The 12,390-nt window shown below is 35.2% G+C and overlaps 1 protein-coding gene across 4 annotated transcripts in view; it reads right to left on the bottom strand.

Moving 5' to 3' along the window:
• Positions 1–12,390, bottom strand: part of PAPOLA (poly(A) polymerase alpha) — a 44,039-nt gene that overhangs the window by 21,409 nt on the left and 10,240 nt on the right. For all 4 annotated transcript variants that reach the window (XM_038137664.1, XM_038137662.1, XM_038137661.1 and 1 more), the window contains exons 4-12: positions 11,678–11,759; positions 11,093–11,202; positions 9,089–9,142; positions 5,793–5,904; positions 4,430–4,519; positions 4,197–4,335; positions 2,662–2,734; positions 1,075–1,195; positions 91–175 (exon numbers count right to left, since the gene is read on the bottom strand). In XM_038137664.1, the coding sequence (XP_037993592.1) occupies positions 91–175; positions 1,075–1,195; positions 2,662–2,734; positions 4,197–4,335; positions 4,430–4,519; positions 5,793–5,904; positions 9,089–9,142; positions 11,093–11,202; positions 11,678–11,759 (866 nt within the window). The remainder of the gene's footprint in view (positions 1–90; positions 176–1,074; positions 1,196–2,661; positions 2,735–4,196; positions 4,336–4,429; positions 4,520–5,792; positions 5,905–9,088; positions 9,143–11,092; positions 11,203–11,677; positions 11,760–12,390) is intronic.

Here is a 12,390-nt window from a genome sequence, read left to right as displayed (position 1 = left end):
TATGTATATTTATTATCCTGTGCTACAGAGCATTATGAGGTAGTTCAACTGATAAACTTAAAATATTCTGCCATGCCATAAAATACATACTTGTACTTCTGAAAGAAGTTTGGAGCTTCAAAAAGTTTGGACCACTCTGCCTTACTCAGCAAAATTTCATCTGTGATAGCAAGACCTAAATTATAAAAAAAAAAAAAATTTAAACTTTTTTTTAAAATACAGTTTAGTATCCAGAGTAAAGACAGTTTGTTAACCAAGCAAAATCTACTAATTACCTCCTCCCTTCAAATTCACAGCAATTTATCAACACGATTTGTAATTGTCATACTTTCACTGGTCATTAGTTAAACAAACCACACTACTAAAAAAACTCAGTCTCTGTAGAAATGTATGTTAATTGATCTGACTGATTATTTTACATATTTTTGCTCTGTGGTGTAACACAGCTCCAGTTAGGTTTTTTTTTGCATATACCACACTAACTATTCAGTTCAAAGACAACAGATTTTCCCTCATAGTATTTGAATCACCTCTTGTGTAAGGCATTTTACAAGGCAAAGAAACAGTGAGTCAATAAGATACTGCTCTGAGAAAGCTAGCTGTAGTTGCTCCCTGCATCAAATCTACTTCTTGCTTTGATAACATTTTCCCTTATCTGCTATAATTATTCATTACTTGGATAAATCCAGAGGACTCATCTTCAAGAGAGTCTATTGACTTACATTAGGCCAAGAAACAGGCATCAAGTGGAACTATTGTTAATCCTTCATGTAACATGACACAATCTAAGCCACTAAAATGAAGTTATTATACCATTAGTTCTAATTTTCAGAGCACAAGGCATCCTCTTTCCCTCAGCTTCTAAGAGTGAAAGACAGCCCTGCAGCAGGACTCACTAAGTTTGCAGTGTTAAGTAACATTAAGCATAACAGGCCAAGTTCAACCTCCCTGAAAACATTCTCTTAATAAGCTTTTTAACATCCACCCACCTCCCACTTTCAAAGCATACCCACAATGAAACTATTTTAAATCTGTCTGAAAACATCTATATAGAGAGCATAAGATAATACTTACCTTGTTTAAATTCCTCAACCATGACCATCCGTGTGGAAACGGACACATTGTACGTAGAGTTCTGCTGTGGGTATGCTGGTGTAATTATAGGCATAAGATGGTACCTATCACTGGGGTTTACCTACATATAACAACAGCCAATCAGTTTTCTTCAAGCATACACATCAGTTAACAAATTTGGATTTCTCCCTTTACTACAACCAAGTCTTAAGTTCTAAGAGACCTTCGTTTGCAGACCAAGAGCACAGAGAAAGTTTAGAAAACAAGAATAATGCTTTCACAAAGGACATCTTTCTGAACAACAGTGATGTGGGAGGGCTGTAACCTGTCAGCACATCAAGATCAAGTTGCAGGCATTTCTACATCCAGAAATGCCAACCAAACAGAACAATTTCCCTCTTTAATAGGAATTAGTTTGTGATCACATGAAACCAAGGACACCTCATCACCATATGAGCACCTTCTGCAGAATGACTGTCTTCGGACCTTGTGAAAGGTATTTTATACTTTATTTCTGTAACACTACTGAAAATTAAGAGCCATTTTAAGAAAAGAGGCTCTATGGAACCTGACGGAAGCATCACTTGCAGTAACGTACTTTTATTTAACAGCAGACAGGGTAACAAAAAAAGAAAGGACACAACATACACACCAAAGTACATTAGAATATTATTAGGGTAACAATCTTGTAGAAGGTAAATAAAAGATAAACCCCTGCCATTACCTCTAGCCCACTTTGATTAGTTACTACAACAGTTCCCGCCACACACTGACCTCAAACTTCCTGTTTCAGGAATAACAGACTCAAGAACATGTTTTCAACCACTTCACATATTTAAATGTGAACTTTTGTCAATCATAAAAAACAGTTTTGAAGTACAAAAGGAATACAACCCAATCTCTGATGCTTACACTATTTATCAAAATAAGGATTAGTCGAATACTACGATGGACAAAACAGCATTGAGCACACTCAAATTATACCCTACTGAAAGCTCACAATGGGAGCCATGCATCTGCTGCAAGCTGTTTCACTGACTGCCTGAAGGACTAACATGTATAATGTCCTTAATGTAAGTGCTACAAAGATGGAGATCAAGTATCATAAACAATACAAAAAACAACTGAAAGACTTCAAGTTATGATCTTCTTTGATGCAAGATGAAAAGACACTTTACTACAACTATATGGAACCAAGACTATCTAGCTGTAATTTGCACTGAAGTGAATTCAAGATACTTGCAAAAGGAACAGGCTTTAAATAATAAGCAAGCTATTTTAAGATAAGCAATTTCAAAAAAATGCATCACTTTAAGACATATAGCTATTTATGCTGAATTTTTATTAAGATCAATTATTGTAAAGATTGAGAGAAAAAGTACATTGTTTAGCAAGTGTGCTTCAAGCAGTCAATTCAGAAAATTAGGGTAACTTTGTTCTATACTCAGGAGAATAAGAGGTTACTTATGAAGATATAACACCACAACATTAAGTTCAATAAACCCAAAATGACGTTCACCTAGAATTTTTTAAGCAACCGAATTTATTGTACAGTGTGACTTAGAGGGGAAAAAATAACACACTAACCCTTGGGTCCCATACAGGCAAATTAAGATTGCATTCTTCTGGCTGTTTCAATAGCACTGGATTTGGCCATTCCCTGTTCAAAAAGATTGTAGCACTGAATAAGACTACTGGATACAACCATGTATGATACACAAACAACACTTTTGAATGTGATCCATCTTAAATCTGCTCTCAAAATAAAGCACCATTTCCTCACGACTAGGCTGGTCTAACTGGGGCTGTTTAAATAAGCTGCATTGCTGAACTACAACACCACTGCAATTAGCTTCTCAGGGCATCAGAACAGGCATTTTCTGTAGTCCTGAAGGTTTATAACCACTGGTTTAGATAACTAATTTAAACTCCTCTATATTCTTCCTGAAATATACTAATCAAAGATAAATTCCTCTGTGAAGATTGACATTGGGTCCATCTTCAAGCCAGCTGCTTCATGGACAAACTACAGAACAAACAGCCAGCACAGTTACAGGCTTATAGCATCATTACAAACCACATGTATTAAAAGAATATTATAATCAAGAGAGAAAGAAATCTTGTTGAATTAAAAACTAAAAAGTAAACACTTGTTCTTCAAGTCATCTTACCCCATTAATAAAAATTATGTTTGTATAAAGAGCAGAAGTCAGTTAATCTCTTGGAATTTGCACATTATGCTCCTATGCTATGCATGTAGAAACTGGAGAGAATTCCAAGAAACACATTAAACAGAGATGGCAACCAATTCCCCTCTATTACCTTAGTGTGGCAAAATATTACTATGTACCTCGAGGAGGCTATAAAGCCTATGGATACAAGACAGTGAAAGTGTGCAAATTATCTTCACATTAAGAAGACACTATACTTGGAGGAAAGCAACACCTTGGTGATTCTTAAAGTCTGTCAGTGTCTCATGGAGAAAACAGGTATCCAAATATGGACTTTCAAGAAAAACAGTATTCATTTGTAATCTGCAAAGTTCACTTTTGTCCCCTTTGTTCTAAATTTACTTGGAATGTTCCCATCAGAGTTATTCAAACCATGTTTCTGAGCTAACCAGCTCAAGAGTATGAAATGGTATGTAAATCTGAAACACCTACCACTCTACAGTGAAAAGATTAAAACCCACATTTTTGCCATTGGCTCTCTTAAACTGCATTTAAGCTATGTGCCTAAACCAGATACTGGCATACCTCCTTTATCCATTATCCCAGTATCTGAATGTTAAAAGACTTTAATTTTTGGGGTATATGCTATTATTTTGTATTATAAAAGTATTTAATCTGAAGAGTATTGTTGAATTACAAAAAATACTTGAGAAAATTTAATTACGAACTGGGTGGCTTTGGTTTGGATGCTTTAAAAATAAGATATGTTGGATGACTTACTGAAAAACTAAGCTGACAATTTCTGGTGGCAAGAACAATGCTTCCAATTAAATCTGGTAACAGCTGAAAATGGTACCATAAAAACAGGACTAAAATTTAGTGTCTACAAACAATTTTATTTTAGTTTAATCTAAATTAAAAACAAACAAAAAAAAACCAAAAAAAACATACCATTTAGAAAATACCAAGAAAAATTTATGTACAAGAGTTGATGCTATTGCATTTGGATAAAGCTGGCAAGTTCTTGCTACTAGCATAGCCCAGGAAACACCGCCAAGGAAACCTAGTATATTGGAATAGATGTTGTGGCCTGTGGATTGAGAAGAGAAAGACAAAAGGAGAAACATGTCAATAACCAGAAGAGGTAGTGAAAACTTGACAAATTTTGGAAAATAACTGCTTACGTTTTGCCCACAATTTGATAGCTCTCAGCGTTAACCTGAAGTTGTCAATGTTTGGTACTAGATGCAGAATTTCATCGGTTACCCGGCAACCTGCAAAAAAAAAAAAAAAAAGACTTAATTACAGTTGCTGCTTCCAAAGTTTTTTGCTTGCTTATCCTCCCCCACCATCAACACTACCAAACTTTTTAGACAAACATGCTGTAAACTCATTTCCTATTCTGATCACTTTTGTTTTGGATTAGAAAGCTTCACATATTTTCATGTGCCTCTTTTCATTTTTAGTGTTTTATGGCAACACTCAGGTAAGCCAATTCATGAGCGCCTGACTATAGATTTGAACTGCTACTTGACTTTTTTGTTATTAATGAACTATATAAGCTGTTGAAGGAACAAACAAGTTCTGATGCTGTATGAATAGATGAAATATATCACGCAATGTGCAGGCCTAAGTCTTCATGGTATAAGTCCTCATGAACCTACAGAAAACCTGCCAGCCACAGGTCAAAGCTCAGAATTTTAACGACCAGGCTAAAAAGAATAGTTTTTAAAGATACTAGCTGTATTACTACTTTGACGGCATATTTTCAGACTGTAACATTATAGATGGCAATATTAACTGCTCGATTTTAGGGGGCTTATAATAAAGAATAAGTGGTACTTCACTGTTACTAAGTAGTTGCAGAGAGCTGTTTGGAAGAAAATAGTATTACCTAAGACTACTTTTAAAGTAAGAGGCAACTACAAATTCTAGAGATTGAACAAGACCGGAATTTCACAAAACAGCTTAAGTGGATGTAATGATCTCAAATTATGAAATTTTTAGCTTGTAACAACAATCAGTGCTCCTCATACAAACATGGTCCTCATCCCCATCAAGCTGCAGCCAGACTGAAGCCCCTACCATCCTGTACATAAATAACCAGTTTTTAAATGAAGGTATTCTAGAGAAGTTAAGGGTTACACAAGCTAGTAAGCTACTAAAGAACTGACCTCAAACTGACACCATTTTGATATCTCCAATTTATCACTGAAGCCATTTCACGTATGTTTATGCAAACACAAATTAAAAAACAAACACACATCTTTATTTATAAAAATAGGTAATGCTCTACACAAAAGTCTTACAAGTCCCATTAATTTCTAGAACCATACACCAACCAAACAAGAGGAAAAAAAATCATAAACAGACTGGCCAGCAAGCAACAATCCTTCTCTCCAGAAAGGTATACAAAACTGGCAATAACTTTATTTCCAGATATGAAGTTGCTGTATTTTCAGTCAAATCCACAACTACTGTATCAAAGAATCTAGGACAGTTATTTAAAGACCAGACAAGCTGATATACAAATCAGTACATACATACCATTAAGACTTCTTATGCATCTAATGTCTAAATTTTTAAGTAGGCTGTCATCTCGTAGATCTAAGTCCTCAGGAATAGTTTGCAGTGCTAATCTTGCAAACAAAATATCAATCTTAAGAACAAAAAAAAAAGAGGCAAGACATTAGAAAACTGTTCTTTGTCCTGTAGGATTCTCCAAGTCATTTTCATCAAGTTTACTAATAGTAGTCTTGCTAGTACAAAGAATCCCTTTAAAAATACATACTAACATCCTTCACAGACACTTCAAGAAACACTTTCAGATGCTTCACCTATCTTACGGCTCCTTTTCCAAGAGGATAAAATACCCATTTAGATTAATATACAACCAGCACACACACAAAAACTATGCAGACTGCCAATGTAAATAAAATCACTTGAGAATAAGCATCACTTCTAGGTCCAGAATAGAAAATCCTACCACCATCAGAACACATCATGAAAACATAAATCCTGGTTTTAGCCAAAATATTCTCAAATACTCTAGAGAAGAATTCTAGAGAAGACTGAGGGGAGTCCCCATTGCATCCCCTCATGAGCATGCCGAACATGACAAAGGGGAAGGTACAGATCTCTTCACTCTCATAACCAATGACAGGACTCAAGGAAACAGCATAAAACTGAGCCAGAGGAGGCTTAGATTACATCTCAGGGAAAGCTTTTTCACCCAGAGGGTGGTTGGGAGCTGGAACAGGCTCCCCAGGTCAGTGATCACAGCCCCAAGCCTGACAAAGTCCAAGAAGCATTTGGAAAACCCTCTCAGGCTCAGGGTGTGGCTCTTGAGATGTCCTACACAGGGGAAGGAGTTGGACTTTAATGATCCTGATCGGTTCCTTCCAACCCAATATATTCTATGAGTCCATGAAAATCAACATGGAATTACAGAAATTCCCCAACCCCTGCAAAGCACACATGTAACTACTTGACTCTATATATAAAGACCAGTATCTATGAAGAGTCTACATACCTGATTTAGAAAAAGTTTTGAAAACTAATGCTTAGCAAGGATATACATTTTGAAACTATGTCCAATTTCTTTGCCATTACTTGTGCAATACTTAAACATAACAGTTTTTCTAGGCAAAGAACATCTAAAACACTATTCAGCACTGAGTTATTTTACAGTGCCCTACGCACAAGGACACTGCAGAGTGCAAAAGTCAGTTTGCCTTTCCATCAATTGTTGAGAATATCAAGTGCCTATCAGCAGACTGTCTGCAAGGCAACAAAGGCACTTCACCAAATGAGGCTTTTAACCAAAGTGGTTATCACTTGACCTACAAGACGATGAAATACCAAGTACTATTGCACCAAGAACTAAACTGGTTTAGTTACATTAAAATTATTTCAGATAAAGTGAAGCTGAAGACACCTTAAAGACTTTTTGTAGGTACTTAAAACTTTGCATTCATCCGTTTTAAACTATGAAGCCCTTCTCTACAGAAAAGTATTTCCAAAGTATTCAGAGCATTTTGTATTTCAAAGTCCTTAATAGCTGAACAGTCTGTATCACATAAAGAAGTTCCTACTTGAGTCAACAGTACTACTTCTCAGTGTAAAACAAGTCCAAAGTTAACTTCAGCTTGAAATTCTGCTCTGATCTCTACAAGGTCTAGCACCTCTAAAGATTCAAAGCTCGTTGACATTAATTTTCAAAGAAAGAAATTAACAGCGTGTCTTATGTAACTGGGGGAGAGGTATGGGCAATCAAATACAAAGTACTCTACAGGAAAAAGAAAAAAATTAAGAAATTATGTTCTTGTTTATCTGAAACAAGAACATAAAATGGGCATGTAAAAACTTATTGTCAGAATTTTTTTAAGTTTTAATAACAGGATCACCACAAAACTAAAGTCCTTTTCTTCAGTTATACCCTCTGGCATGTTTTGCCTCAGTTAGCAAAAGGAAAATAAAATTAAAATCTTTTGATACTGACAAACACAACTGTCAGAAACTGGCCCAACAAAACTCGCATATACAAAGAGTGTGCTTATGAAATGAGAAAAAGAACTCTCATGAACTGTCAGCAACATGAGTTATGTCTCAGTAATAAACCTAAACCCATCAAAGCCCATCATAAATTACTATATTGGAACAAGATGTTACTTCTTTTGGAGGAAACAGTCCTTTTTTTTTTTTTTTTTTTTTCCTATTTGGTCTTGTATTTCAAATCTCAGTTTTTAAAAGGGAGAGACAACTCCAGCTTGAATGACTAGAGGGAAAAAAAGCCCAACATGCAAAAACCAAACTGACCAGAGGACAGCTATGGCAAGTTTCAACATCTAGAATGAATACCTAAGCTATGTAAACAGCAGATTGTCAATTTCTTCTCTCCCAGTCTGTGAATTTGTATCTGTTAGCCATTTTATACTGTCCATATGCAGTTGGGTATTAAGGAACATTTTTCTGGACAATCTTGTGTACAATACTACACCCTATAATGATAGGGTCAGAAGATTAGCATGGTAATTCTTTCCCCTCTGTAAACCTACCTTCTTGTACCCACCAGTTACTGGTGGAGATAATCCTACTACAACTCTCATTAACTGTGTATATAATCAGGTCGTCTGTTTTTATCTTGTCACCAAAAGATGACAGTTTGACTATATAACAGTCTGACAAGAATTAACAGAGTATCTTTTGAAATCACCATTCCTGTTTCCTTAGCAAAAATCAAATTAAGTAAGTTCAGTACTCCAAGACAGCTGATCCATCAGGCTACAGCCACCAAAACCATTGCTTTGGTCACTTGCTTACAGATTTGTCAAGAGATCAAGACAAAAGGAGTACCCAGCCTGCCTTCAGTAACACACTTTTGAAAACTAGTTAAAGACCATAACTTTCTATAATGTAGGATAATGAAGCAAATCTTTCATGTTTGGACAGTTAATCATTAGCAGTCAAAAAAAAATTCTGAAGCCACATTATTTAGAAATATAAATTTATTACATGTTAAGCCTAATAATGCCTACACTGGTACTCCACAGGTCAGTAAACTAATCAGTACAAGTGGGTAGCAGAGCCAAAAAAAAAAACCCCAAACAAACAAGGAGATATTCTGCACACAGTTTTAAGTTCATCAAGAAAAACTTATTTCAGTCTTAAATCTTAAATCTCCACTTTAAATTACACAACTGAGGACTGCTGAAAAAATCGTAGGTATGAACTTTGGAGATTCCATTTAATAGCATTCCTACTACTGGATAATGACTTAGTAAGATCTTAAAAACTTTGTTTTAACCACATTCTACCAAAACAAACTAAAATAGGATCTTTACCTCTATTCCATCAAAACAAAGTTTAATAACTGGGACAAAAGCTTCTTCAACAGCCTGGAGGGAAAAAAAAGGTGCATTTTATTTTCAGTATAGAGAACACTTAAAAACAATAGCTACCAGGTCTAGACAATCATAATGAAATGCTATTTATATCAATGCTTTTCTGCTTTCAGGTTGATTTTTGTCAGCAATGTCTTTCTCCACCACTGAGAACAGTAAGCACTACCTACTATGTGCTGCAGCTGTCTAGATATTAATAATGATCCAAACTTGTACCAACCAGTTCTGATGGTGTTACCTCAAGGTTCAACCCTCTTCTCCCTACACACAAGACATGATCTTTTATTCTCCACAAATATCTCTAAGCATTCCAAGTCCAAGCTATGGGGATTCTTGCTCTAGAAGGCCTATTATTTCTGCTTCTACAGCTGGTGTAAATGAGGAGAGGACTGTATAACTATGCAACCTGACATCGCCTAAAGCAGTTGCAAGTCACCAGTCTCCAGAAGTCGAGCATGTTTTTAAAATGTGTTTTGATGAACAGTATCACAATGGAACTTCACATCTATTCTACAATCAGCTATGAGTATCGTTTTCCTGAACTGAGCATCTGAACTAAATGCAGATCTGCAGCACATTATTTTAGTAAAAGCAAACACTGCCTACCTCTAAATAAGAAATACTTTGAACTGTTGGAGGATAAACTTCCAAAAGTATTTCAGGAGGAGACAAGAAGAGGAGGAGACAACACTACTGTCCGTGTCAAACCTTAGTTAAGGTTACCTTAACATTACTGGTTGGCAGGATGGATCAATCCTAAGCAAAAATCAAATTTACAAGCGTCTCATACTCACTACAGTAACCACTAAGAAAGTTTATGTTCCTCTGTAGATGAAGATGTACAAACTTCAAATACTAACTGGAACGATTTAAAGGTATTATGACACCCTGACATAAAGGTTATTTGCATCACTACAGTGCTACACTGAATACCATACATACCTTGCTGCTAAATCAACTACATTGTCTGGAGTTACAGTAAAGGTGAATGGAAATCTGGAAATCTGAATCCTCTCAAATATAGCATGTCAATTTAAAGATTACTGAATGTGTTCAGATAAAGTGTTGAAAACAGTTTTTTCAGTGCATATAGTGTTACCACTACACGTTTGCACTACCCTGGTAGTTACCAACTACAGGGTGCATAGATTGGAAGAATGCTGCAGAGTCAGTTCAATTTATTTTATGAAAGCAGGACTAAACCAAACAAAGACTTGCCAGCAGCTATTTTCATACAAAAACAAACAAACAAACAAACAAACAAAAAAACCACAACAACAAAAAACTGGACCAGAGAAAATTTATTCTGAGCCTGTACTGTATCAAGATTAAAGCTCCCACCAGCTGACTCGGGGAGGCATCTCACTGAGGTATAACAGAAACAAAATACTGCATGAGTACGGCCTTCCACTACTATAAGGGAAATCTTCATCTTTAGAAACTAAAAATCATGCACAAGCATTTAGTAACAAGACACACTGAAAACACAGCTTCCCTTTTCAAATGCACAGTTGACAGCCAATATTAAAAGTTTAGTTAATATCAACCACCATTACTGTTTATGTAAGCACAAAGTTATAAAAAAGCAGCATAAAACCTTCACTAAAACCAAAAGAGTTTAGTCCTGAACCCTGTCAAACCAACATTTACATTTGTGTCTGCCTGCTTCTAGAGAGCAAGCAGAAATTTTGCAATACTAACACAAATGTTAAGAGATCATTCTGCCATTCAAATTTTCAAGTGTATCTATTAAGTGAGACCAGAGAAAATTCGGAAGAACCTCTATTTATTTCAACTCTTATAATAGGCTTTGCTGCAGGTTAACAAAAAATCTTAAAAGGAATCTTAACAGTAAAGTAATATCTACTTATTTAATAAAACATCTTTCACTACAGAATTCTCCTAATCCTCAGGTCAGCAAGCTGCATCAGGTGTTTCACATACCCTCAGATCTTTCACTTCTTCTTGTTGTTTTAACTTTTCATAAAACGATGTGAAAAAATCACTTCTTTCAACATGTCTTGGTGCAACACACAGGGCATCAATATCAGCACCTGAAATTGTTAATTACCAGAAGTATATTACTCAATACTCCACATGCATAGAATGTCAGCAATAGACATATATTTATTAATAATAAGGCTGTAAAATTTAGTTTCATCATGTGGAAGAGTGGTTTTTTTTTTTTTAAACACTAAGTCAAACCAAATGAAAAATAATTCATGGCCATTAAACATACAGAACACATACATACACTCTTGCTTCAATTGTGGAACACTTGTAATTTTCAAAGAACGAAACATGAAAAATAAATATACAACTTCCTCTGTCTTTAAATAATTTTCAACTTTTTTGTCTGTTTCTCAATCCATGATGAAAACATAATATAGGAATATATTTATTTTATTTAGAATTTAGACTAGTGATGGTTAACCAAAAACAATTAAGCAATCTAACACCACCTCAAAATACAGCAAGATCAATCAATAGCTCAAACACATGGATTTTTATCACAAAAGGAAACATTACCTTTTGTATGAACCCCTAATCTATACGATCCAAATGTAAAAATTTTTCCTCCAACATTTTCTATTACCGATTGTGGAAGATTCTAAATGGAGCAAAAAAAGAAGGTTATTTTACCTTAACAACTTACAACAACACAACAGCCCTTTATTTTCAAACAAGAGGAAAAACATTGCACAAAAATTATGCTGTTGAACTACTGAAATTACCTCAGTATTTACAGAAAAGACTGAGATACCTTTGTCACTGACATAATTTATAACATTTTAACTATATTACACATTACCACCTCAAATCTGGTAATTGTTGCACCAATTCTACACTTCAGGTGCAACAGCTTTATAATATTACAGAGATCAAACATTTTGCTTACCACTCAGGCATTTTAGATAGACACAGAAATAGATGATGGATTCCAATTTAGAGCAACTTAAAACACAGCCCACTGTATCATTGTTTATTACATTACTTTCAGAGACACTTGTACCACAGTCTTTAAATAAAAATTTGGGGTTGGGAAAGGTATTTATCTTATGTTTAAATTGTTTAGGTACATCTACTAAAGTTCCTAGTCTTTAAAAAACTGTTGAATCCACAGTACTGTGGGCAAAGAGGGCTATTTTTTCATAACAGGATGCAATGCTACAACCTGAAACCCTACATGAATGTTTGTTTACACAGCAGAAGACAAAGTAAAACTTCTATTTTGCAATGTA

The sequence above is a fragment of the Motacilla alba genome, chromosome 5 (genome assembly GCF_015832195.1).
Source record: "Motacilla alba alba isolate MOTALB_02 chromosome 5, Motacilla_alba_V1.0_pri, whole genome shotgun sequence".
Lineage (NCBI taxonomy): Eukaryota > Metazoa > Chordata > Aves > Passeriformes > Motacillidae > Motacilla > Motacilla alba.
Note: the sequence above shows the minus strand (reverse complement) of the source record. Positions and strands in the feature narration are given on the sequence as shown.